The sequence below is a fragment of the Carassius gibelio genome, chromosome B25 (assembly GCF_023724105.1).
Source record: "Carassius gibelio isolate Cgi1373 ecotype wild population from Czech Republic chromosome B25, carGib1.2-hapl.c, whole genome shotgun sequence".
Lineage (NCBI taxonomy): Eukaryota > Metazoa > Chordata > Actinopteri > Cypriniformes > Cyprinidae > Carassius > Carassius gibelio.
Genome location: NC_068420.1, coordinates 6,163,151 through 6,190,434, shown reverse-complemented (window position 1 = coordinate 6,190,434; position 27,284 = coordinate 6,163,151). Strand labels below are relative to the sequence as shown.

The window sequence follows — 27,284 nt, the reverse complement described above, 5'->3', positions numbered from 1 at the left end:
TTAATTTTATAAAGAATATCTCTTTGGATTTGAGACTTTAGGTCTTTGCAGCTTTACAGAGTTTCTTTATGCACCAAGAGCTTGTAACGCTCCAAAGAGAAAATAAAAATTTTAATCACATCATATGACCCCCTTAATATAAAAAGGGTACTTTTGGACACACCCCCATCACGTCGCTGTTAGTATGAACGCCCCTTTATTCGGACACTAGGGTGCGTCTGGTACAGCCTGGGATCAACAGAGAGAGCCGAGTGTGTGTGAAATCAAATGAGCTGAATCACAGTGATCAGTGGAGCCCTGCCCACTTCCGTCTGTCTCTCTGCTGAGTCAGGCCATGAACGGGAGACGGGCCAGAGAGACAGACAGTACACGTGATTCACACACACACACACACACACACACACACACACAGGGACGGGAGGTGGTGAGGCTGCTCTGGCAGACCGAGCGAGTGTGTGATGAAGTGAGCATGGCTTTAGCACTAGCAGCAGTGTGTGAGATTTGAGCAGGCCGGTCACATGTTTAACAGGTCAGTGATGAACACACAGCAGTATGATGAACTACACTGGACCCACGGCAGGTCGGTATGGGAACCAGGTTCGGATGTGTGTTTTTGTGCCTCTGTAACTCTCTCTCTCTCTCTTTTCTCTCGCTCTCATAGATGGTTCGGGCACAGCCTGCTCTCCGCTGGTTAGCAGCATGCTGTTGGCTCCAGAGCAGCAGGATCCTCTGGCTGCCGTGCCCAGTGTTGATGAGCTCAGTCTGGGCCTGCTGTCTCTGAGCTTCCCCTACTGGAAGCAGCAGCCCTGGAGCCGCCCCGAGTCCCAGCGGCCGACCCAACCCTGCTCCCAAACGCCCGGTGAGTGAACCTGTGCTTAAATGTTGAATAGCCGCTCTCATCTTTCTGTTCAAGCTAGTTTCAGACAGCTTCTCAGTGCTTTAGTCTTGATTATGTAGGAATATACATAAATATATAAATAAAATAAGTATTTGTAATATTTAATATAAAAATACAATATTTTGTAATGCAAATAAGATAATAATATATTGATATCCCTTTAAATGAGATACATTTACTTGAGTAGCAAAATTTTGAATAAATTAAATAAGAAATTGACTTCAGAGACTGCCTTGAATATTATTAATATTGTTACTTTATATATACATTATATATACATTATACATATTTATATATATAAACGTAAAATACATACTTTTATATTTTTTTATATGATATCTATATTTACTGTTAAGTGCATCGTTAATTGAATGTATGATTTCTGTATTCATTTAAATACTTTATTTAAATATATGATAATTAAAAATATGTAGAGATCTTTTTACTTAAATATAGAATATATATATTAAAATATAGTAAAAAAAAATTTTATTTTATAGAATATGTATATTACCTGAATATTTTTATACTATATATATATATATATATATATATATATATATATATATATCATATAGTGAAATATAGTTACATGTTATATTTTTTTCTATAATATATGTGTACATTTACAGTAAAGTACATATAAATTAATAATTGTTCTTGCTTTTATGAATTAGATATTTTATGTTTAAAAACGTATACCTATATCATATACATACAGGATATGAAAATGTTTTTGTTTTTGTTCAGACCTTCAAGAACAATGTTGATGGATTGTTCTGGAAGGTCTGAACTGTAGTGATGTCTCGTATCTTGATTTCTCACTCATGACTAATCATTTTCACACCATTCAGTGTGGGTCATAATGCTGGATTCATCAGCGTTGGCTTGCATTTCATTTCGACTTTCCCTTTTAGCTTCACCATCTCAAATAACAAGCATAAATGCGTGTGTACATCCGTGTTTTAAATGAAAGCCATGATGTGCCTAGGGTTTGTTCTGACCCAAATCCAGTAATAGACACACATACACACACACACACACACACACACACACACAGACTGAGCTGGTTTCTGCTGTCTCATCCAGCACATCTCTCATTCATTCAGTCTTTTTACAGGATTAGAGACAAAGTGTTATTTTCAGACAGATATACACAAATCATTAACATGCCACCAAACTCACATCACTGGTTGAGCCAGATGTTGGCCAGTTTGTAAAAAGTAGGTAATACATATTTGATGTTTATATTTTATAAATATTTTTGTATTTTGGCTCGGTAGGGTTTTAAAAAATATATATTATTGACAGAAGTCTCTTCTGCTCATCAAGGCTACATTTATTTGAACAGAAATACAGTAAAAACAGTAATATTGTGAAAATGTAAAATCATTTTTTTCTATTTTAATATATTTTAAAAAGTAATTTATTCCTGTGATGCAAAGCAGAATTTTCAGCATCATTACTCCAGTCTTCAGTGTCACGTGATCCTTCAGATATCAATCGAAAATGCTGGTTTACTGCTCAAGAAACATTTCTGATGATTATCAATGTTCAAAACAGTTGTGCTGCCTCATATTGTTATGGAAACTACATTTATTTTCAGGATTCCTTGATGAATGTATGCATGTTATATTTGGAAACTTTTTTTTCTCACTAAAACATACCATTTAGGAAATTTAATTTAAAGGATATAATTGTCAAATGACAAAAACTGTAAAAAGTTGCTCTGTCAGTAAAAAGCAAATCCCACTGATTCTCTCCTGCAGCGTTGGATCTCTTGGGTGCTTCAGAAGGCGCTGATTCGGGTCAGCAGCACTCTTTCCGGGCCCACGAGTCTGCGTCTGGAGATCCACTGGAGCGCTTCTCCAGCCTGATGGCGGCGCTGGAGCCTCACGCTCTGCTGCACTCAGGATCCAGCAGTCCCGTCAACTCAGAGAACAGTGTGATCTCGTCAGGATCTGACCACCTGGTGAGCCACAACAACACTGCGCTCTCATACAGAACCCATCGTGGAAGTGCAGTGATTCTGACAGTGTTACAGGAGTAACAAGTTCTGTCTCTGTTAGGTCTCTCTCAGAGTCTCTCCTCCGTTGCCCCTGTTGCTGCCCAGACTGCAGGCGGAGGGTGTCAACCTAGACACAGATGCTCGTGTAGAGCAGAATCGCCTCAACACCTTTACAAGCGCTCCCAGCGCTCGGGCCGAGGGGTCAGAGGTCGGGTGCTGGTCCACTGGTCCCGTCTGGCCCGGCTGGGACGCTTTGGGCTTGAACAAACCCACGTTCTGCATCGAGAGAGAGGCAAAACTACATAAACAAGCTGCAGGTACAGAGACATTAGCCAACCTGCTTAACAGATTCGGAAGTACAATTACCCTTCGATTCACTATAAATGTTACATACACAAGAGAAACTGAAAGCGGGTGTTTTGCGATGCGCTTATGGAAGTTAAACTATTTTATAACTTGACATGAAGTGGTAAAAATGTGTGAATGCAGATGGCTAGTTGCTTGTTTTCAGCATTTCACATTGTGACTGTCAGATTTATAATAAGCAATGTCAAATTAATTCCGTAAAGTCTATTTATCATATTGATTAATCAAAATTATCAATTAGCATCATGATCAAAACTTTGCTTGATATTTTATACCTTTTATAAAGTAACCAGGCCTTTTAGTATAAGCTAAAAATACAGAGGTGGACAGTAGTAAAGTATTTTTAATTTACTCGAGTAAATTAAAAAAGGTATCTGTACATCATTAGACGTATTACATTTCAAAAGTCATACTTTTTACTGCACTATAAAAGTTTTTTTTTTTTTCTTTAATACTTAAGAACATTAAAAAGTAGTACTTTCTTGTACTCAAGTAAATCTTTGAATAACTTTTACTTGAGTAAAAGTAAAAAAGTAATAGATTTATAATGTAATTAAGTATTAAATGATGTTTGATATGAAACGTAGTGCAGTAAAAAGTACATTATTATGATTTGGAGTGTGGTGAAGTAAAGGTTTCTAAAGAAAAACACTGATAAAGTAAAGACACCTGCTGCCTCTGAAAATGAATTATATTATTATGATGTGGTTCATCTGGCTTCTTGATGTGAAATCTACTCATTTTTATGTAGTAAACATAAGAATAACTTTTATATTGTTAGTAATATTTCAAGATGAGCACTTGCACTTAAACAACAGCATTTTTTACTCATTTATTTTTACACGTTCTTTTTACATTTTGTCTAAATGTTCATTAAACTATTCAATTTCTAAATATAGATAAATAGATAGATCTGTGTAGATTAGTGTGTAGATTTCTGACTGTTATTTCATATGTCAAGCTTTAAAAATGATTAAATATTTAAAAGAACACATATTAAAAACCTTGCATTTAATTGCGCTGCTCACTGTCTTTAGCTTTTATTAATAATCCTGTGATTTTATGACTGACTGTTTCTCCCAGCCGTAAATGAAGCCACTTACACCTGGGAGGGACTTCTTCCTCCACGTCACTACAAAAACCCTGTTTACTCCTGTAAAGTGTTTCTGGGAGGAGTGCCATGGGACATCACAGAGGGTGAGATGACTGACACTCGCTTGAGATGGAAATAGACACATTTCTGGGGTTTCTCAGCAGCGGAAGTCATCGTAGTTGGGTATACTTCGAGGGCAGTGAATGGGAGAGTACCGCACATATTTTTTGCATTCCCATTTGCTCAAATAGTACAATGTTCAATCAAAAAAAAAAAGTTGAGAAGAGAGAACGATGTAAAATTCACTTTCCCGCCCGTAGACGCATTAACTAGCTTTTTTTTTATGTCATTTGATGCAAAGGTGATGTAATACAAAATGTAGTGTTAAAAATTTAAACAAGTAAAAAAAAAGAGCATCATCACAGTCTTGTGAAAAGGGTCCATTGTTATTCTGTATTATGTTTCTGAACACAAATAGGTTGTAAATAACCTTTCTCTCTCTGTCTAGCGAGTCTTTTGAACACATTCAGTGTTTTTGGTCCATTGAAAGTCGAGTGGCCTGGGAAAGATGGTAAACATCCACGCTGTCCTCCGCAAGGTATTTCATTTTATAGCAGCATATATATCATCTACAATCCAGCAGCATCTCATACTGAGTCACGGCAAAAATTACAAACGTGGAAACATATTTGATGTTTAACCAGATAAAGCTATATTTATCAAATCTGAAGCATCTAAGAACTAACTTTTTTGTTCTTTTTTTGTGTGACATGTATTTTGCCCCCTGGTGGATTATTCATGCTTTTCAGGAAATAGAAGACTTTCTATTAGAAGACTTGTTCTATTAAAATCTTTTCCAGATTCTCAGCATCTGTGTCACATACCTTTCTGATGGGAAATCTTTGCTGAGTTTAATCAAATACAGCAATAATAACTTTTATATTGTTATTGATATTTCAATTGTTATTCAATTTATATTGTTACTGATATTTCAGTGAATATCTACTGTAGCACCTTTAAATCAATGTTATTTTGTTATTCTTTATATACTAGTATAGTTTTTTATTAATATTTTGAATATATTTTTTTATTGTTTTTTTTGTTTTTTTTAATTCGTTTTTATTTCAGCTGTAGTATTAATTGAGTTTTTCTTTTTATTTATTTCCAGTAAGTAATTTAATTTCAAAGGTTATTGATATAATTTTGGTTTATTTAAATTCAAATTACTTTAAAACGTCTTCAATAATATTCGTTTTAGATTACAATAACCCTACTTAAAATGCCTTTCATTGTGACAATAAAATAATCTTCAAACCATTTAATAATTAAAGTATAAAAAAATAAAAATTAGATTTTACAAAGATATATCGATTTTAGTTAAACAAATATTTTACATGCATATATTTTATAAATGCAGGCTGCTTTATAATTGATCGATTTATGCAATTATTGATATATATGTACATTTAATATTTATAATAATCTTATTTTACCTGGTTAACCATTGACTTTGTGGCACTTATACTTGTTTTGATTTCCACAACTGAAAAGTCCTTTTTATGAACAAAAAAATATTAAATTAATAGAAAATGCTTCAGAGATTGTGAATGTAATGCAATAAAAATTACAACAATAAAAAAATACAGAGAGAATAAAAACAAATTATATTGTGATCAATAAATTACAAAAAAAACACATATATATATACAATATATATATGTATAAATATATACACACACACACACACAGTATACACATTTACACAGTACACACACTTATATTTTGTAAACAAAATATTTTATTTTGAATGCAATTAATCATGATTAATCATTTGACAGCACTAATATAAATATATATAGAATACTGTTTTCATATCCAGTATGTTTTGGTGTAGGTTATGTGTATCTGCTGTTTGACTGGGAAAAGTCAGTGAAGACGCTCCTGCAGACCTGTACTCAGCACCGTCTGCAGTCTGACGATTATCTTGAGTTCTACTACAAACTGTCCAGCAGGCGGATCCAAAGCAAAGAAGTGAGAATCACATGCACCTAAACATACGCTGTTACTGACCCCTGACCCCTGACCTCTGAGCCCGCTCTGTCACTCGCTGTACTGCAGGTACAGGTCATCCCCTGGGTGATCTCAGACAGCAATTTCATCCGCTGTCCCTCCCAGCGCCTCTGCCGCAGTAAGACGGTGTTCGTGGGCGCTCTGCACGGGATGTTAAACGCAGAGGGTCTGGCCCACATCATGGACGAGCTCTTCGGAGGGGTCATGTATGCAGGCATCGACACAGACAAGCACAAATATCCCATAGGTCTGTGCATTCTCCTCTCATCTACACTGGAAAAAATAGCTGTAGAATTTATACTGGTAACCAAAAGTTTGGAATCACTGGAATAATTTGGAATTATAATAAAGTTAAGAGTAGTCTATCGTGCTCACCGAAACTGCATTTATTTGATCACAAAATACAGTAAACGCAGTAATATTGTGAAATATTATTACAGTTTAAAGTACCTGTCTTCTATTGTAATATATTTCAAAATCTAATGTATTCCTGTGATGCAAAGCTGAATTTTGAGCATAATTACTTCAGTCTTCAGTGTCACATGTGCTCTAGAGACATTTCTTAGTATTATTGGTATTGAAAACAGTTTAATATTGCAATATTCTTATGGAAACTTTGAAACAATATACAAAAGGGGCACAATAAAAAAATTAATTTGTACTTTTATTCAGCAAGGATGCATGATAAATTATTTCAAAGGAATGCTGTTCTTTTTATCTATTAATTTCAGAAACCTGAAAAAATGTATTACTGTTTCCAAAAAAATATTAAGCTGCAAAAACAACGTTTTCAGCATTAACAAAAATTCTTAAAAATGAGCATATTAGAATGATTTCTGAAGGATTATGTGACTGGAGAGGCATTCAAAATCATTTTAAAATCTTCATTTAATACTTAAATTGTTTTTGACAGTGTATATATAGTTTATATCTATATTTTTGCCACAGAGTGAATGTATTTTGTTTGTTCATCTAGGCTCTGGCAGAGTGACGTTCAGAAGTCAGAGGAGCTACTTGAAAGCCGTGACCGCAGCGTTTGTGCAGATAAAAACCTGCAAGTTTACCAAGAAGGTACAGAAGAGCAGAACTCAGATATATCACATGCTGCGGGATGATCAGCTCTGTGTATCTCCCTCTCTCTCTGTATGTTCCCTCTGTAGGTCCAGATCGACCCGTATCTGGATGACTCCATGTGCCAAATATGTAACAGTCAGCCCGGGCCGTTCTTCTGCAGGGCTCAGGTAGGAATCACATCGTCATATCAAGCGTCACAGCTCCGTTCACTTAGCTTCAGCTTGATTCTCATGTCTCTTCACATGGTGTTCTTTGCCTTTAATCAAATGGTACATTTGCATCAATGTGATGGTGAACAATAATTGTACATAATTTTTCAACTCTTCAGGCCTGTTTCAAATACTACTGTCGGTCATGCTGGCATTGGCGGCACTCTCTGGACGTGTTGAGCAGCCATCAGCCTCTCATGCGCAACCAGAAGAGCCTGAACCACAAATAAACCGGCCGGCCGGCGCAGAGTTCACTGTTTTGAGGAAGGAAGTCACTGCGTTGTATTGCACTCGCTCTCGTTCTTGTTCATTAAGGCTCTATGCACTCTGAAGGGTTCATTGATGTTTGCACAGTTAACCAGACAGCCATCGCCAAGGAGTTGTGTTTTAGATTTCGCATGCACAGATTATTAGTTTTTATCTCCAGGTTTGACCCTCTGATGCAGGCCAATACCAGTCGGTGCCTTCAGCTTCTCTTTTGTTACCAGTGTCTAAAGACCATTATTTTGATTCATTTCATTAATTTTGAAGGTGGGTTTACCTGTTTTTCTACGGCTGGTTTAGGTCATAGCATATGAACCTGATTTTTTAAGTTTGCCTGCCTCAAGCCTCGAAGGCCTTTTTATTTAACCTTTTTAACACTCTATTAAATGGTTGATGAGCATCTTGGCTTGTGAAATGCTCCAGCTTAGCATCCACCCCGCCGTCAATCATCCATCAGATCGGACACACGTTAGCAACTCCGGATGGTTCTCTGACCTCTGTGCTGTATATAGTTTTTTAACAATCCATAGCACTTTTTTAATATTAACTTCACACTACGTTTGCCAGTGGTTTTAAAATTGTTTGTTTGAGCAGATAGAGGTGGAATCCTCGCGTTGAGTTTGGGATTTTGTGTTAAATCCTCCTAACCTTAGTTAGCCGCTCTGGTTTCTTGCTGAAGCTGTGCCAAAGAGTATAATCTCTTCCTCGTTGCCTTTTGCAGCCGCTTTTTAGAATTTCAAAGTCTCTACCTCATCGCTCTGCAAAGATTGCCATGGTTATTTACAAATGTTCTGATTGGACAAAATAAAGTTGTTGAAGCACTGAAACATTGTTCTGTTTGTTTCTTGGCTCAATAATGAAAGTGTTAGAAAAAAACCTCTAAATATGAAATATGCAAAGACAAATGTAAAGTTATTAAATATACTCTGGTTTCATTTATTAGCTATTATAATTCATCAATATCATCAAAACTAGATCACAAATCAGATACCACTCAACACTGGTATAAACAAATAACACTTCTATGTATAATATACATTCATATAACATACATTCTTGGTATTATACAATTAACTAATGTAAAATGTAACACGGCTTATATAAAATAAACAAATATAAAATCAAATACCACCCAACATTTATTTTTTTGTTGTTGCAAGAAAAAATGGGTGTAAAAACCTTAACTAACATTATTAGTGGACTTAAGAAAAGAAAAAGAAAAATACAACTTAAATTGGCAGAATACTTTGCCTTTATCATTTGTATAATTTATGTACCCAAATGAAATGCAGAAAAATCGAATCAGCAGAACCACACTTCTGGAAGCCAGTGCTCCAACAAACAGCTGTTTCATGGGATCCAGAGCCTGTTACTCCATCATCTCTGGATCTTACTATAAGACCCGCTGCCCTGTTAAGAGAAACTCTGTTTTATCAACTGACAGACCATAATAATAGTTTCCTTTGTGAATAAGTTTGGCCTAGAAATGACTGCAGACATCAATGTACATACAGGAAATGGTTTTGTGGCACATCTGTTGTTCAGTTTGAACATCTTCTGGAACACCGACAAAGCCTCTGTCTCACTGTGACACTCACGTCCTGCCTGTGGAAGAGGAACACATAGTGAAATAATGTGCCACCAAATCTATAAAAGTTGGTTTATTCATTGAACTTTTCAAGCAGTCTACAGTAAAAAGTAAAGTATCATTCGGTATGCACCTCCATGAGGAACTTGGGGCTCTCTGGCATCAACAGTCTGAAATAAGTGCAAAAAGACGCCAACTCTGAAAATCCAACCAACCCAATGAGCAATCAAATATGTTCTGGAAGTCACCAACAACCCACAAATGAACAAAACACAAGATATTTATGTGTGAATGTTTTGTGCAGATGACAATGAATGAGTACTGCATATTTATTAGCTTATCATTTAGGGCCTTTTTTTAAATAGTGGCATATACTTTATACATTTTTATATCTTTATATCTTTCTGTTTTTAATGTATTAATTATATTTATGTATTAATACAATTTTGCTTAAGCACATATATTTTATTTAATAGTTATTTTATGAAGTGTTTATATTTTTAGCAATTGTACATATAATTTTGTCTTGTGCATTTTTATTTTATTTATTTATATATCTTTTATATTTTTTATTCATACTGCATGTACATTATTGGCTATGTATTGTTGTCTTTCATTTAATTCTTGTTTAAACATGAGTAAATCTCTAGATGTTTTGATTGTGTTATTTACTGCTCATGTTTTAATATTAAAACAGGAACAAATTATTAGTCCAACCTTCTAGGCAGCATTTTAGAGACACTCATCTCTCAGCTCAGAGGATGATCGTTTTACCTGCTGTTAAAATATTTCCAGTCATCCTAGAGCGCTGATCATAACCTCCCTCCTCAAACGTGGCTGAAACTCAGAAAAACAGGAGAAGATGACAGGAATGGAGCCGCCGACCCTGAGAGTGAGACACAGATGCATTCATGTGATTCTACTCAAATCTAAACCTCCAGAAAGTCTCTGTGTGTGTAAAAACTCTTTTGGCATATCATTACCTAACTGCACTGAAGAACCACAGGAGCAAAAAGAGCCAGAAACTCTGGGCCAAACTGGCCTCCGCCCCAAATGTGCCAGTGAGACGACCAGAACACTCCGCCTTCCTCTGCGATCAGCCAGATACCCCCAAACATAACCGCCCACCATCATCCCTGTCGAAGCAAACAGCCGTTATCAAATCACATGGTTATGTCAGCAGTTTTAATCACTGGGTCGGTTATGTATTTCTTGTAAAAAGCATGACTCTGCAGGTTTCAGACACGCGATAAGGCAACCAAATAGGGATCAAACTGCATTCCTGACAATTTATTTGATAAAAATGAAAAGTGAATATTTGATGGTCCTTTTCTGACATGCAGTTTAAGACTGTCGCAACCGTTTTCTCGACATGAATGAATCACAAATGCCTAATTTTCTGTTTTTAAAATGCAACATGATGAAATAAATGGTTAGAAAATTAGATAAATAAGAAAGCAGCACAGATAATAACCAAGGAAGAGGAAGAGTGGAAGAGCCCAAACCCTGCAGACAGACAGAAACAAGAGGATCGCTGACCACTGCATCTGGATACACATATGAAACTAAATGCTGGACCAATTATTTAGCACATTGAATACATAAAGGTAAAATAAATACAATTTAACCTGCTTTCTTAATGCCTCCTCATATGAAAGTTTCTTTCTGCTGGATACCTGGTCATCTAATGGAAACATGTATCATTAAAATGATTATAAATATTATTTCTTGAAGCATCTTGGGGTCGTTGCCACAGTTCTTTTGGATTGGGTCTGTGTCAGTTTTCTTCTGTTTCTTAAAAAAATCAGATCAAAAATCTCACTGGATTATTACAATGAATGGCAAAATGAATGTTTGGAAATGTAAACTGATATTTTCTACTGACACAACACAGCAAAAAATAGAAATGATTAAAACCAATTTTTTTCTTAGCTGGTGAAGTATTTTTCTGTAACATGTTACTACTACAGTATATATATATGTGTATATATATATATGTGTGTATATATATATATATATATATATATATATATATATATATGTGTGTATATATGTATATATATATATATATATATATATATATATATATATATATATATATATATATATATGTATATATGTATATGTATATATATATGTATATATATATATATATATATATATATATATATATATATATATATATATATATATATATATATTTTTTTTTTTTTTTTTTATAATTTCGTGCATAACATTATCTGAGTACAATGTAATATTCAATCAGATTTAATAGTCTATCTGGTGAAAATTGTCTGTATTAGATTAGCATACGAAAAATATCGGTTTTAACGTTACATGATGAATAATAATTAATTTACCGTCTTCATCGATAGGAGTGGACGAAAGCAGGGGTTCTGTGTCTTCATGAGTCCGTCGAGGCATAATAATAATATTTCAAATTAAACTATTTAAACTACATGATCGCTGATCAAATTATTCATTTCGCTCCTGTACTTCCGTAAACAAACGCTTCAGTGGGCGTGATTTGTGTCAACGTCACACCAAGGCCAGTCCCTCTCAAGCGCGCTTTCTAGATTTTTCCCCCTGTAAAAATATAGACCTCCATAACGACTTAACTCAAAGCGTGTTTTATTAGAAACAATTATCAGTGTATACGTAAAATATAATTCGGGAGTGGTCTTGTGGGCGTGATGTAACAGCGCAAACCCCGCCCCTTTGACCACCAGGCGTCGCTGTTTCTCACGTTCTATCTCTCTCTCGATCTCCGTTTCAATTCAATGTCGCTCTGTCATTACTCTCGCGCTCTCCGCTTGTAAAATATAGATTTTTCCGTGTGTGTGTGTGTGTGTGTGTGTGTGTGTGGCTGAAGATGGCGGCCAGCTCGGAGCGCAGTCCTCCGCCTTTCCCGGACTCAGAGGAGCCCGAGCTGCTGGAAGACAGCGACGAGGGAGCGGATGCGTTCACGGGAACGGTGAGTAACGCGGTTAAACGCGTTTATAAAGCCAAAGCTGTAACTTATACCTCAAACACACACAGACAGAAAGAGAAGACCGATCACTTTCACTCCTCTGACACCCTCGGATCTGCCTGTTCTTCTTCAGCCGTAGTTCTTCAGCTCTGCTGGTTTACACTGAATTTTCTGTAATCATATTTGCGCAATGATTTAATAACGTATACGTTTTTACACCATCTCCCCTTAGATTTGGTCCTTCCGCGGGGTTAAATAGATCTGAGCCTAGGCCTGCGCGTGACATACTTAAGTTCTTGAAGGACTCTTGTAGTTGAGTAAATAATATCAGAAGGAATGTGACCCAGTTTTCCAAACTGACTCTGAAGGCACACTGTTAGAGAGCGCGCGTATATGTGTGTATAACAAGCATGTTCTGTCTAATAAAGGAAGTGTGACAGTTTTTGAACTTGTTTATGCAAAACCACCCAACAGACTGCAGCTAAAATATTTTTTATGCGTCTGAAATGTGCGCATATGCATGCAGAGCCAAACTAAAATATGAGTACTGGGAAGGCACCTCGGTCTCTAGCAAATGAGCTGTTGTCCAGCCGTCAATATTTACTTAGTGTAATAATTCCAGTCTTTTCAGGTCAAAGTACTGACGGTGTGATCATGTGAGTATCAGATGTGAGTGAACGTATCAAATGCTTTTTTTTTCTAGCAAGCTCTTATTTTCGGAAGATTTGCTGTGTGGGAAGGGATTTACAGTTGCTGTATGTGAGTCATGATAGGGTGGTGGTTAAAGATCTTGTAACTGGAAGGTTGAAGGTTTGAACCCAGCGTGGGTTGATTCATGCGTTGCAACCGTTGTATCGTTAAAAAGCAAGTCATAAGGGTTTTCGAAAAACATCTCTTTTGCAGTTTGTAACGTAGCTACCCTGTAATGTAAACGGTCTGTAAAGTTGTTCATCAAAAAATTGCATGATAAATGAAAATATCGTATTTTAAAAGAAATATTCAGACTCTGAACCGCCTCAACCAGTCGTCGTATTTTCGAATCTTCTGCTGGTTAGTTTTATACGTCACGAGTTAACACATTTGCATTAGGTAGGTAGGTTCGTAACATCAGTAGAGCGTTTGAAAAATAAATTACTCTGTGAGACGATGTGGCTTCTTAAACAATAATTATGGCACGCGATATTTCATTGTATTTTAAGCAGTGATAAAGGCTATTTTGATTAGCATTTCGTTATAGATATTAGGGCTTCGATGATAAATGATGATTTTTAGAAGACGCTGCAGATGAAAGCGATTGCAAAATGATTACTTTAAAATGGTTTAAAATATATAAATATAATTTATTTCCAAAAGGATATATTTTAAACCACCAATTGTGCAAATGAGCAAAAGAAAAAATATTTTACAAACTAAATATTTGTATAATTACTGTTACAGTAATACAAATTTGTGTGGAAAATCTTCTTAATTTTTAATGCAAGCAAGCATAGTGATTTTATCACTATGCTTGCTTGCATTAAAAAATTAAGAAGGTTTATTTATTTATTAATTCAACCAATTGTAAATTCAGAAAGGAATATTACATAATACATATTTTCACAATTGAAATCATATGTAATTATTACAGTAATGAGAATTTGGTTGTAAAATGTGCTTTATTTTCAATGCAAAAAAATATATATATTACATTTATTATTTATTTAACTATTTTAAATCACCAGTTGTACAAATGCACAAATACATGCAAATAACACAAACGAACATTCTAAATATTTATTAAAATTAAAAGCTATGTAGTTATTATTATAATCATGAGAATTTGGTTGGGAAAATGTGCCTAATTTTAAATGCAAAGCAACATGAAATAACAAATATCTGTATTAACCTGATAAATATTTTACCATATTTTTACCATTTTACCATATTTTAACATATGTGCAATTACTGTCTCAATAGTGAAATAGCATAAAAAAAATCATTAAATTTATTTGTTTATTTTAAATCATCAGTTGCAGAGAAACACAAATACATACAAAACAATTACAAACAATATGATAAATATAAAATTACTATACCCATAATAATTATTTGGGTGGAATAATAAAAGAATAAAAACAGATTCCTTATTTATCTATTTATTGGTAAACTTTAACCAGGCATATTATGTGAGATTCAGCCCAAACATTTTTAATCAATTTAATAAAATTCCATGCCAGATGGAAAAGTATTGCACAGGTTGTTGAACACAATCTAATCTTGTTTCAGCTCATAATAGATATATTTATAGTAGTTCTACAACATGAGCTCTATAATCATTTCTGTGCTGTTCCTAGTCAATCTCAGAGATGGATTCTCCGTCACCAGACTCAACCAGACCTACTAAAGACATCTTCAACGATCCAATAGAAGAAATCTTCAGCGATCCTCTTAGCACAATTAACTCTGAACCCCAGAAGAAAGTAGACACCAAGATCCATTCACCTAGTAGCGATGAAGCCGTGGACCTGTTCAGCGACGCGCTTGATGATGATAGTGAAGTAATGAGTTCACCTGAGGTCCAAAATCCCATGCCAGATCTCTTAGACGAGCCTGTAGAAGCGCCAAAGTCTGATGTCCTCGGTGAACCACCGGTGCATAAAAACGCAGCCGGACAGCAGGATGTTTTGGAAGACCCTCCGAAGGGCAGCAGCAAAAGCTCTTCTGTCAAGAAAGCAGCGAGCGCGGAGCTGTTCGATGATGATGAGGATGAGGAGGATCTGTTTAAGGAGACGTCAAAAGTTGTGACGAAGAAGCCTCAGCCTTCAGGACCACCTGTCGATGTTTTCACAGAGGTGAAATCAGATGTGAAAGTCAAGCCACAGGTTAAAGACGACCCCACGGATCTGTTCACAGAGGAAGCCTTGACGGCACCTGCCCCGAAACCCTCGGCCAGCAGCAGCAGCAGCTCCAGGACCAACGGGGTCCACTCTGAGGAGCAGGATCTCTTCTCAGGTACGACACTTCACCTGTGACACCAGATCATAACTGTGGCACTGTTCGAAGAAGAGCATTTTAGGTATTTTTAAGCAAGTTCAATTTGTTTGTTTTTAATTTTTTAACTTTACCTTCCCACATGATGCTTTTGGGCATTAATTACTCACCCTTATGTCGTTCCAAACCTGTAAGACCTTTGTTCATCTTCAAAACACAAATTAAGATATTCTTGATGAAATCCGAGAGCTCTCTGACCCTCCGTAGAGAGCAAGGATCCTTACACGATCAAGGCTCAGAAACGTAGAAAGTATCCCATGTGACATCAGTGGTTACAAGAATACTTTTTGTGTGCAAAGAAAAAAAAAACGACTTATTCATAATATAAATTAATCATAGCACCATTTTGGAGAGTATCGCATCACAACATATGCAACGTGTGTACGTGGATACGCTGTTTACATTCAGATTAAAGCGTAAACAACAAATCCGTGTACATATGTTGCATATGTTGTTTGGAGGAGACGAATTGTTGAATAAAGTCGTTATTTTTGTTTTCTTTGCACACAAAAAGTATTCTCGTAGCTTCGTAAAAATTCCTGATGTCACATGGATTATTTTAACGATCTCCTTGCTACGTTTCTGAGCCTGAACCGTGTTCGTATCCTTGCTGTCTCTGTGTGGTCAGAGAGCTCTCGGATTTCATCTCAAATATCTTAATTTGTGTTCGGAAGATGAACGGAGGTCTCACGGGTTTGGAACGACATGAGGATGAGTAATTAATGACAGAATTATCATTTTCGGGTGAACTATGCATTTCACTAATAGTTTTTGTTGAATTAAAGCAGAAAGAGATTGAAGTAATAAAGTTAAAATTGAAATAAAAATAAAGCTACATAGAAATATTGTGAATATTTCCAATGGAAATGACAAAAGCTCACAACAAAATTACTAAAACTTGACCTTAAATTAAAAGTATTCCAAATATTAAGAAATGCTATCATAGTGTATTAGTAAAACTAATATAACACTGTGTTGAAGTGCTGTGTTTTTTTCCACAACGAAACCTTTTCCTGCTGTTGACTCTTTTTACTGCACATATATTGTACGAACAGAAATGCATGCACATCACTTTTGAGCAATAAATGATGAATTCGCTTTCTCAGCGTTGACTCAGGAAGAGGAAAAGGAATTCCTCAGTGACCTTTACCCTCTCACCCATGTTGCTGATTATGTTTGTTTTCTATGCTATCTTTTTGGTTTTATTGAATACATAAATTGCATTTTCTCTCACTGTTTTTCTCAGAGGCTACAGTGGAGTTGTCTCTGGACAGTCCTCTCAATGACCGCAAGAAGAAAGACGATGTGAAGCCGTCAGTATCGGCTCCTGCCGCCACAGTAGCCGGCAGCTCCAGCAAAGCCTCGTCCAAAACCCTGGAGGAGGTAAAACACTCCCTCAACTTATAAAAAGCTGGAGAATCGGCTGTTTCAGAAAACAAATACTGATTCCTTTAATGACCAAGTTCACATGCACTGACTCACATGAGCTGATTCTTTTTAATAAATCAGTTAAAAAGACGCGTGCACTATTTATTTCTGTTTGATTTTAAATATCAGATTTATTTCAATATACTAAAAGCATCGAAGGGAATCAGAATCAAAACCAGATTTGTTAAATTTCTTGCGATTCCCATCTCTACATCTCCGGAGCATTTCTCACTCGGTTTCGCTCTTCCTTTCTCTTTTTTTCGGTTTCCTTTTTGCACATAAAGCTGGAGGAAGAGGAAAGTGAGGACAAGTTTGATCTGAACATTTCTGTCACGAATCCAGAGAAAGTCGGTAAGATTAACTTTCTAATATATATATAGATTTTTTTCAATTCTGTGATTAATATTGTGCTCATAAAACATTTGTTTAAAACAGCGTTTGAAGCCAGTAGTGGGAAACTATGCTTATCTTCTGAGGTCAAATCACTGATGCGGCTGTCTAGAGCTTCCTCTTTTTGCCCTGTGCCAGCTATTTTTCATTTCCTGTCCTTCTCCTTTTTTTAAAGGTGTGGTGTTACTGCAATGTCTAAAATCAGCAGTAAATGTTAAAGGGAAGATATGTGGTGTTTTTGTTTGCTCACCTGCTGACTGTCTGCCTGTATACGGCATTATGGTTTTATAGACGGGTACAGAGATGATTTTTTGTTATAAAGCAGACACTGATTATTAAATAGTTATAATTCCAGAAAAACCTTTGCTTTGGAGGATCTTGGGGCAGAACTGGTTAGCATAGACAGATCCTAAAATCAAACCAGGACTTTCTTGTCCTTAAAAAAAAAAAAAATTGTAATGCATTACCGTATGTATTTTAAAGCAAACTTCCCTCCCTAATCCAGCTAATATGCAAAGAAATTAGCCAATCATAACACAATTCATTTAAATCTTGAGCGGTTCAATAGTAAAATAGTAAAATCTTCTGTTTTTGTGTTTTTTGGTTTATGTATTTTTTTTTTTTTTGCTTTTTATGTTTGTGTGTGTGTGTGTGTGTGTATATGTGTGTATGTAGAATTATTGAGAGAAAAAAAATATATATAACTTTTTTTTTCTCAATAATTCTTCTGGATTCAGATTTTTTTCAGTTAACATTTTTCTAGATTCCATTCTAATGGTCAAATTTCATTTTGGTAATCAGAAAGCACGTCTAATTAATTGTAATTATAAAACTTACACAGTTTATTGACAGTTGAACAGAAATTAAATGTTTCAAAATCTGTTCACTTTTTCAAAATTCAGTTTTAATTTTTTTATCTTTTGATTGAATTTTAATGACCAAAATCAATTGTTTAATCAATTAAATTCATACAACTTTATTTATTTATTTGCAATATATAGGGCTCTGTCAAATGTTTTGTTTTTAATATTTAATGGTGTTTATTAGATTATTTTTCTAAATTTTCATCTGCATTTTCTGTCTTCCTGAGGTCATAGGGCCTTATTTACACTGGTTTTCTGATTTAGCCTGGTCCTCTGGCCTGTAGAAACTGCTGTTAAGTTGGTTTAGTGAGAAAAGCTGACAGAAATGTCTTGGAGACCTGCTTTGGCCAGTTAAGACTTCTTTTTTTCAGTCAGAAGAGCAGGATCATAAAGCATCTCAGCTACTGTACTTGAGGCTAAACCTGTGTCTTTTGTATAACCAGCTACATTTACATTAGCAGCACATGTGTTTTATTGATATGGTTTATTTTGATTATAGTTTTGGTCATGTGAGCTGATTCTCTTTCTTTTCCTCACAGGTGATGGTATGAACGCTTACATGGCCTACAAAGTTTCAACACAGGTGATTTTCAGTCTCTTTACTCAAACACACAATATGACACAAGTCTAAATCTCATCTTCTCAATGTTCCTCAGACGTCGCTAACCATGTTCCGTAGCAAGACGTTCACCGTCCGCAGACGTTTCAGTGATTTCCTGGGATTGTATGAAAAGCTCTCGGAGAAACACTCACAGAACGGATACATCGTACCTCCACCACCAGAGAAGAGCATTCTGGGTAAGAACTTGCTCCGCTAATGCATCAGATCTGAACTGATTGTGACTACGTGGCTGATTCTGAATAAATGTGCGTGGATTTGACAGGTATGACAAAAGTCAAAGTTGGGAAGGAGGACCATTCATCAGCAGAGTTTGTGGAGCGGAGGAGAGCTGCTCTAGAGAGGTTCGTCCCTCAAGATGACACTGGTTCTTATCTAGGAGCACTGAAGTGAATTGCACTGAAGTGAATTGACTTTTTGTCTTGACCAGCCAGAGTCGTCCACTGCAGTGTTAATTTTGACACAAAATTTTAATTTAGTTTTAGTCTTAGTCTTTTGACTATAATTCTTTTTAGTTTTAGTCAAGTTTTAGTCATCTGATTTGTTTTAATTTTAGTCTTATTTTAGTCGACTAAAATTGCTTGGTATTTTAGTCGACTAAAATAAGACTAAAATCAATTTTAGACTTACTAGACAATTTTTTACAGCTGGTATAGGAAACAAACTTAACCAAAATATATAAAACACAAATTCAACTTTATTTCAACACAACTGTGTCTTTATTTTGATTCAAAAGCTTTTATGCAGCAACAAACACTGTCATGATAATGTAAACAATAACTAGCTGCCAATTGACCATCAATAAAAGAAAAATAAAGTTAGGTCCAGGACCTTAAAGCTTACAGCTGAGCTGAACAATAAGTGCATACATTTAAAGTAAATATTTAATAAGTTGGGTGGATAAAAAAAGTAACAAGATTTTATAAGGTATTCATTTGTCTAGCAATATTGTAAATATTACAATATTGCTAGATTTGTATGTATAATGATAGGATGTGAACATTCACGTTTCACATGACTAATATAGAAATATTTGTGATATTGTCAACAAGTAGAACATTATAAAATATACTAAACATTAGTATTAATCAAATGTATCTATCATAATATTACGTATTAGCATCTAACTTGAAGAAGGGGCTATTTTACAATACTTTTCAGTTCGTAATATTTAATGCTACAACATTTAAGCACTGCAGTTTTCAAGTTTTGCTTAGCTCAATAAACAAAAGAACATCGTTGTGAAATTACATTTGAGAAAATGTCCAGGTGGCTCGTCTGTAAATGTCTTTTCAAATTGGTTGTGTTCTTGCCACGAATGAGCGCTCCGCGTGCTTTACGCTTTGTTTTGTTTTGTTCGTCGTCAAACGTGAAGTGAGCTGTGGACATTTTGTCGCTCTTTTAGACATCACCTCTTCGAATGCCGACTTCCCGGGAGCACATTTAAAAACTGAAAACCTTCGCTTCACGTCTCAATAAGTCAGGCTCTGATTGGTTCTCTTCTCTCATGCAGTCTCGCCTGTTCCGTTTTGTCGGTTCTTTTGCTCATTCCTCGCATCTCTCCCGTCTGCAGATTTGATTTTCGTCACAGTCTATTTTCGTCTCGTCCTTTATTCGTTGACGATAATGTCAATCAATTTAGTCATAGTTTTAGTCTCCATCAGTGCCTTCTTTTTTAGTTTTCGTTTCGTTTTCGTCCGCAAAAATATATTTGTGACGAAAATAGTGACGAAAATATTTAGTCAACGAAATTAACACTGGTCCACTGTGTGGCATGTCACTACTTTTTTGTCACTCATTCGGTTTCTCTTTTCATTTCATTGTGCTAAATTGCCCCGCCTCCAATGGAATCTTATTGGTCTAAAATCTCAAATTACTGCTACAAAATATAAAAATTTTAATGAGGACTGAAAAATAACTTAGGCTGGATAATATAATAGAATAGAATAGAATAGAATAGAATAGAATAGAATAGAAAAATACTATTGGTGGAGTAATAAATATTAATGTATATATTTTAATTAATGTGGACAGAAAAATTACTTGGATTGAATAATGCCATATAATATAATAGTAATTAATCGTGATTTATATTAATATTAATAAATAATTACTTTAATTTTTAAAGTACGTAAATAAAATAATAAAATATAATAATAGTATTATAATGTAAATATAGTATTAAATAGCATTATATATTTTTAATGAGGGGAGAAAATTACATAATGTTATAATTAATACAAACATATACTATAATTTTAATGTGGACAGATGTAATATTATCTAAGTGGGAATTAATTTTTATATATTAAAATGTTAATGTTGACAGAAATTATTAAAATTGGATAATATAATTTAAATGTATAATATAATGTAAAATGCGTAGTATAATATATATTGATATTAATTACTACAAACATTGAATGTATTTATTTCTGTCCTCATTCAAATGTAATTCTAGAATATGTTGTCAAATCACTTTTTTATAGTGCGTTATTACAATTAAATATTAATTACAATTTATATTAAATTAGATTATTTTATAATATCTTTTTTTTGTATTGTCTAATCTTAATGTTTTTGATTATTTAAATTGGATAATACAATGCGATATTACGTTAGTAGTAATTAATATATATATATATATATATATATATATATATATATATATATATATATATATATATATATATATATATATATTATTTGTAATAAACAGAGAAATTACTTTGAGGAATATAATTGTGATAATTAATATTAATATATATTTTAATCTTTAACATAATTTTTTTTTTTTTACACTGTAATCTAAATGTTAGTAGTAGTAGTAGTGATTATTATTCTACTTCTTGTATGTATGTCTCTATTTTTAAATGTGAGGCTTGTCTGTATCGTTGCAGATATCTTCAGAGGGTTGTGAGTCACCCGTCTCTGCTGCAGGATCCTGATGTCAGAGAGTTTCTGGAGAAAGAGGAGGTGAGACCGCTTCTGTTTAGTGACCTAAAAATGAACATTTTTAATTATTCAGCACATGCAACTGCAAAATTCATCATTAGCATAAACCTTTCCTTAGAGAAGTGTCTTGGAAATGTTAATCTGTCTATTCCTCACACGCAGAAACATCAGCTTTGCTGTTTGTAATGATAATTCAGTGCTCTCTCTGTGTGTGTGTGTGTGTGTGTGTGTGTGTGTGTGTGTGTGTGTGTGTGTGTGTGTGTTTGTGTGTGTGTGTGTTTGTGTGTTTGTGTGTGTGTGTGTGCTAGCTACCCAGAGCAGTCAGCACACAGACTCTGAGTGGAGCTGGCTTCCTTAAAATGCTCAACAAAGCCACAGATGCTGTGAGCAAGATGACCATCAAGATGAACGAACAGGATGTGGTGAGTGAACCTACATTGAACTCCGCTTTACAGAGATTGAGGCTTGAAGACAACCTACAAAGGATACTGAATATAAATCTGTGGGTGTGTGTGCGGTGTGTGTTCTGGTTTCAGTGGTTTGACGAGAAGATCCAGGATGTAGAAAATGAAGAACAGCATATGCGGAAACTTCACGTCATGGTGGAATCGCTTGTCAATCACAGAAAAGGTCAGAAGTGCAAACAATCCTTTTCAGATTTTAATACATGAGCTGAAGCTTGCACCTGAATGTGGATATTTATTCTTAAAAAAATGTAGTGCAACCCATTTTATTTCTGTAATGTGACATCTATTGAGAAAAACACAATATTCATTGATAAAAAGAAGGACGGGGCTTTATTTTATCCGCTATAAATTGACAGGATGATGAAAGTATGTGATGCTGTCAGTGGACTTCTGGTTTGATTATTGTGTAATGTGTGTGTTTCAGAGCTGTCTGGGAACACGGCTGTGTTTGCGAAGAGCGTGGCGATGCTGGGCAGCTCGGAGGACAACACGGCTCTGTCGCGAGCTCTGTCTCAGCTGGCCGAGGTGGAGGATCGAATCGAGCAGCTCCATCAGGAACAGGCCTCCAACGACTTCTTCACCTTCTCAGAGCTGCTGGCCGATTATATACGGCTGCTGGGAGCCGTCAAGGTACAGACACACAAAACTGCTCCAGAGCATACTTACTGTGTTGTTTCCTTGAGACTTTAAGAATTAGCTGGACTGTCCAAAATAGAGCTGTAATCGGGCCTTAAAAGTTAGGCCCGACAGGACACGAGCCCGACAGGTTTCGGCCCGAGCCCGACAAGTACATTTTGATTGACAGCTTTTTTAAAGCCCGAACCCGTTTACAGCCCGACATTATTCAAATATGCGCACGCACACAGCTCTTTTGCCTTTTGCCAACAATGAGCAATTTATTCATGTTTTAACATAATTTACTCATAACTAACGTAGACTAGACCACTTGGAAGTTGGAATAAAGAAATAAAACAAGTCCTGTGTCACATCGTAACATCTCAGCATTCTAGACATAGGCTCATTTAACCTATAAATAGACCAACGCACCAATAAAAACGAGTCATTTAAAAAAAATTAAATTAAGATACATTTTTAATTAAGATGAGTATTTGGCAATAACGAAATTAAGATAAAGGCTCCGCCGGATTTGCTTTATTTAACAAAAGAATAATGCCAACATTAGCGTAAACACTCTGTCAACATTATGCATTTAAGACTCAATGAATATTTAGTTATCATTTGAAAAACCTTTACTCACAGAGTTTAGGCTAGGTCTAAATGTTTTTGTGGAGGAAAATGATTGAATCCACTGTAGATGTCTTCAGCCCGCTCCTGTTCTCACTGATGGTGCGTCGTTATTCACTCATTATTCTTATTATAAGCATGGTCAAAACTTTTCCACACCTCAGAGTTTGCTTTAGTTGCTGGTGCAACCAAAACTTAATCACCAGAGGCAAGCCTCCGTTACACCTGCTCAGCATTCATTTTCGCATCTTTCTCGCGCTAATCGAAACACATCACATGACCGCTCGTTTACCTCGCAAACCGGAGCGCAAGCCCGAGCCCGCGTAAGATGATAGAAATTAAGCCCGACCCGACGGGTCCCGTCGAGTTCGGGCAAAGAGCTTCAGCTCTAGTCCAAAATGTGTATGTGCATATAAATATATATATATATGTATATGTGTATATATATATATATATATATATGTGTTAATGTTAATAAAGTTTTGTTGATAATTCTAATAATTATAAAAAACAAATAAAAAATATTTGTAAGCAATGCAAAATAAATCAGTTTATATATTTATTATTATTACAAACTCATATTATATTTGTATTTTTTAATTTAATAATATTTAATAATATAAACAAATATGTAAAAACATAACATGTATCAGGGTGCCAAAATGTTACATCTTGGCGAAATATATCTACAATAAAAAATTTGTAAAAGAAAAATATATACATTATAAAAAAATTGTATATTATTATATTTATTATTATTTAGCATATTAATCTGTTTGTATCTAATTATTAATCTTGTTCGTGTTCAAACACCATAAGATTTCAGGCATACCAACCAACCAACCCTTAATACATCTCATTATTATTAATAATAATAATAATACTATTGTGATTGTCAGGGCTGCTTTGATCAGAGAATGAAAGTGTGGCAGCGCTGGCAGGACGCAGAGAACATGCTGCAGAAGAAGAGAGAGGCCGAGGCCAAACTCCTGTGGGCCAACAAACCTGACAAACTCCAGCAGGCCAAGGATGAGATCGCTGAGGTAACTGTGCAAACATGCTACTGTTTGTCTGACGGAGGTTTTCTAGACTCACTGCTGTTCCACAGATGAACCTTTACTACTCCGCTTTATAATGAGCCATCTCTTATTCTCGTCCTCCAGTGGGAAGCAAAAGTCACGCAGTACGAGAGGGAATTTGAGAGAATCTCAGCCACCGTACGGAAAGAAGTCATCCGCTTTGATGTGAGACCTGACTTCTACATGGATTTAAATATCAGCATTAAAGGAATAATTCACCCAAAAATTTGAATTTGATTAAAATGTACTCACCCTCAGGCTTTCCCTGATGTAGATGAGTTGGTTCTCAATCAGAACAGATTTGGAGAAACGTAGCATTACTTCACTTGCTCAGCAATGGATGCTCTGCGGTGAATGGGTGCCGTCAGAATAAGAGTCTTACAAACATTTAGCTTTTCGCTTCACGCGACATTAACTAATGGACTGGAAAAGCGTATATTATTGTGATGATTTTATCATATGTTTGACTCTCATTCTGACGGCACCCATTCACTGCAGTGCATCCATTGCTGAGCCGGTGATGCAATCTTACATCTTTCCAAATCTGTTCTGATGAAGAAACAAACACTTCTACATCTTCGGATGGCCTGAGGGCGAACACATTTTCAGCAAATAATCAATTTGGGGTGAACTATTCCTTTAAATTCTCCTTTTAAAACATGCATCTTTTCAAAAAGACTAACTATTCATTTCAATTTCTTTGCTAACAGAAAGAGAAAGCTCGAGACTTTAAGAGACAAATCGTCAAATATCTGGAGTCACTGCTGAACTCGCAACAACAGGTACAGAAACATTTTCAATCATTTTATCTACCAAAATTGTGTTTTTAAACACATAATTCATATTTCGCCCTCTCTCCTCTAGCTGATCAAATACTGGGAGGCGTTTTTGCCAGAGGCGAAAGCGATCGCGTGATTCGGCGTCCATGCACAAACACACACTCACCGATAACCGAGGCCTTTCTACACTTTACCTCTCGCCCATAAACCAAGAGAAGTGGCGCTGCAAAGGGAAAAATCATCTATCCAGCCGCTCGTTCCTCTGATTGAGTTAGTAACCCGTATATTTTCTGTGTGATCTTCACCTTTGTTTTCTTACTTTGCATCTTTATTGTTTGTGGGATGTGAACACATGTGGTGGCTGGGTGTCTTCCTCGTCTGTATGCAACCAAACCTTGTTACTCGTCAGCAGTGATGTCAGTGGTCTACACTAGAGGGCACTCGTCGCTCGCACACTGAGAAACTTCCCATCAGCCCACTTGTGTGACCAGTCAAGACGTTTATACTTATAAGCCCGGTTTTCAGAGAGAAATATAGACCTAGTTTGTCCAGATTATTGGTTATTTACACTTTTAAACACCATGATGACATTGTACTTTGCAAGTTAAAGAGGTTTTAATACAGTTATTAGAGACTGTTGAAATCAAATGACTGAAACTGACTGGGTGTTGTGAACTGACCAGTGGAAATGACAGGAACTGTATGTCAACACGTACACTCACTGAGCAGCCTGGTAGAAATTGATCAGTGTTTTGTTTTTGTTTTTTTGCTGGCTTTTGTTTTTTATTCCAAGGATCATTTGAACTTGTCCACAGATTGTATGTTCAGCATTTAAAAACGCATTCCTAAAGCGTTTTCTCTCACTATCACCGGGTCAAGCAGGAAGCCCAAAGCACTTCAGTCTTAAAGTCGTTTTTTTGTCGTTCTTCAGAATTTCATTCCATTTTGCTTGATTTACTTTAAGTTTTCATTTATGCCAACATGTTTTTATTTTTTGTGTCAAACCGTATTTGTGTAATCCACTTGATTCTGGCATGTTATAATGAATTAATAAGCTTTTGCTACGCTACTAATAATGATTGTTTCTACATTAGATTTTGTTTTTTATACAGATTTTGCTGCTGTCACGAGTTTGTAAGACTGTCAGATTCATCATCATTTATGACATTTTGTTGTTCGTTTATTAGTTTGCTGTAGAAGTTATGTTTTGGGCCCTGCTGTAATGGACACTTTGAACAGATGTTAGCAGGTTTGACTTCACCTTTAGGTGCCATAATCATCAAAAGTGTGTTATTAGAAAAATGGGGGCAGATATTTTTTTTCACTATGGACACTTCTTTTGAAAAAAACAATAAAGATTTAATTACAAATATCAAGATTTTGATTTAAGAGTCTTTTGTTGGTGTGTGTGTGTGTGTGTGTGTGTGTGTGTGTGTGTAGATAGACAGATAGAGAGAGAGAGACAGAGATAGAGACCGATATCAAATTACTATTGGACAAATTTATAATGAACACATATCCAAAATAAAGTAGGCATAAATCTGGCACTAAAGGACATTTTTCCTATTCCACCAATCAGCATCCATGTGCAATTTGAAAAAAATCATCAAAAAGAAAACCAAAAAACACCAATGAGAAGTGGTTTGACGATGTGTAAAATAATTAGAACGACAGTAAGAAATCTTTTACATAAAAAACACAGAGATCCTGACAACCAAGAACTCCATCTTCGGTATCATGAAGCTCTTAAAGTGTGCAAACAAACTCTAAAAGCAAAAAAGGAAGAGCATTCAGAACAATTACTTCAAACAATGGAGGAATCGGTAAAATCCAAGAACTTTTGCAACAGCTGGAACACTCAAAATGAGAATATATGGAGGACACATTT

At 35.4% G+C, this 27,284-nt stretch overlaps 2 protein-coding genes across 2 annotated transcripts; both read left to right on the top strand.

Moving 5' to 3' along the window:
- The first annotated feature begins 395 nt into the window (after positions 1-395).
- LOC128014125 (cytoplasmic polyadenylation element-binding protein 1-like) lies at positions 396-8,809 on the top strand. The gene is made up of 11 exons (XM_052597423.1): positions 396-580; positions 662-859; positions 2,668-2,870; positions 2,968-3,223; positions 4,356-4,469; positions 4,874-4,963; positions 6,260-6,396; positions 6,484-6,682; positions 7,412-7,506; positions 7,596-7,676; positions 7,838-8,809. The coding sequence occupies exons 1-11, from the start codon at positions 553-555 to the stop codon at positions 7,946-7,948; spliced, it is 1,512 nt and encodes a 503-aa protein (XP_052453383.1). The 5' UTR covers positions 396-552; the 3' UTR covers positions 7,949-8,809.
- Positions 8,810-12,328: 3,519 nt separating this feature from the next.
- Positions 12,329-26,772, top strand: snx1a (sorting nexin 1a). Its single transcript, XM_052597422.1, has 15 exons — positions 12,329-12,544; positions 14,875-15,532; positions 16,818-16,954; positions 17,284-17,350; positions 18,792-18,835; positions 18,909-19,050; positions 19,137-19,215; positions 21,772-21,847; positions 22,135-22,248; positions 22,363-22,456; positions 22,718-22,923; positions 24,438-24,581; positions 24,702-24,782; positions 25,328-25,399; positions 25,482-26,772. Exons 1-15 carry the CDS (start codon positions 12,443-12,445, stop codon positions 25,530-25,532), a joined length of 2,067 nt encoding a protein of 688 aa, XP_052453382.1. The 5' UTR covers positions 12,329-12,442; the 3' UTR covers positions 25,533-26,772.
- Positions 26,773-27,284: the final 512 nt, after the last annotated feature.

Bases quoted from the DNA above. Each gene is read 5' to 3' on its own strand.
- snx1a (XM_052597422.1), top strand. From the start codon at position 12,443: ATGGCGGCCAGCTCGGAGCGCAGTCCTCCGCCTTTCCCGGACTCAGAG. The intron at 12,545-14,874 runs GTGAGTAACGCG...TGCTGTTCCTAG, and splicing joins CGGATGCGTTCACGGGAACG to TCAATCTCAGAGATGGATTC. The intron at 18,836-18,908 runs GTGATTTTCAGT...AATGTTCCTCAG, and splicing joins CCTACAAAGTTTCAACACAG to ACGTCGCTAACCATGTTCCG.
- LOC128014125 (XM_052597423.1), top strand. From the start codon at position 553: ATGATGAACTACACTGGACCCACGGCAG. The intron at 860-2,667 runs GTGAGTGAACCT...TCTCTCCTGCAG, and splicing joins ACCCTGCTCCCAAACGCCCG to CGTTGGATCTCTTGGGTGCT. The intron at 6,397-6,483 runs GTGAGAATCACA...GCTGTACTGCAG, and splicing joins GGCGGATCCAAAGCAAAGAA to GTACAGGTCATCCCCTGGGT.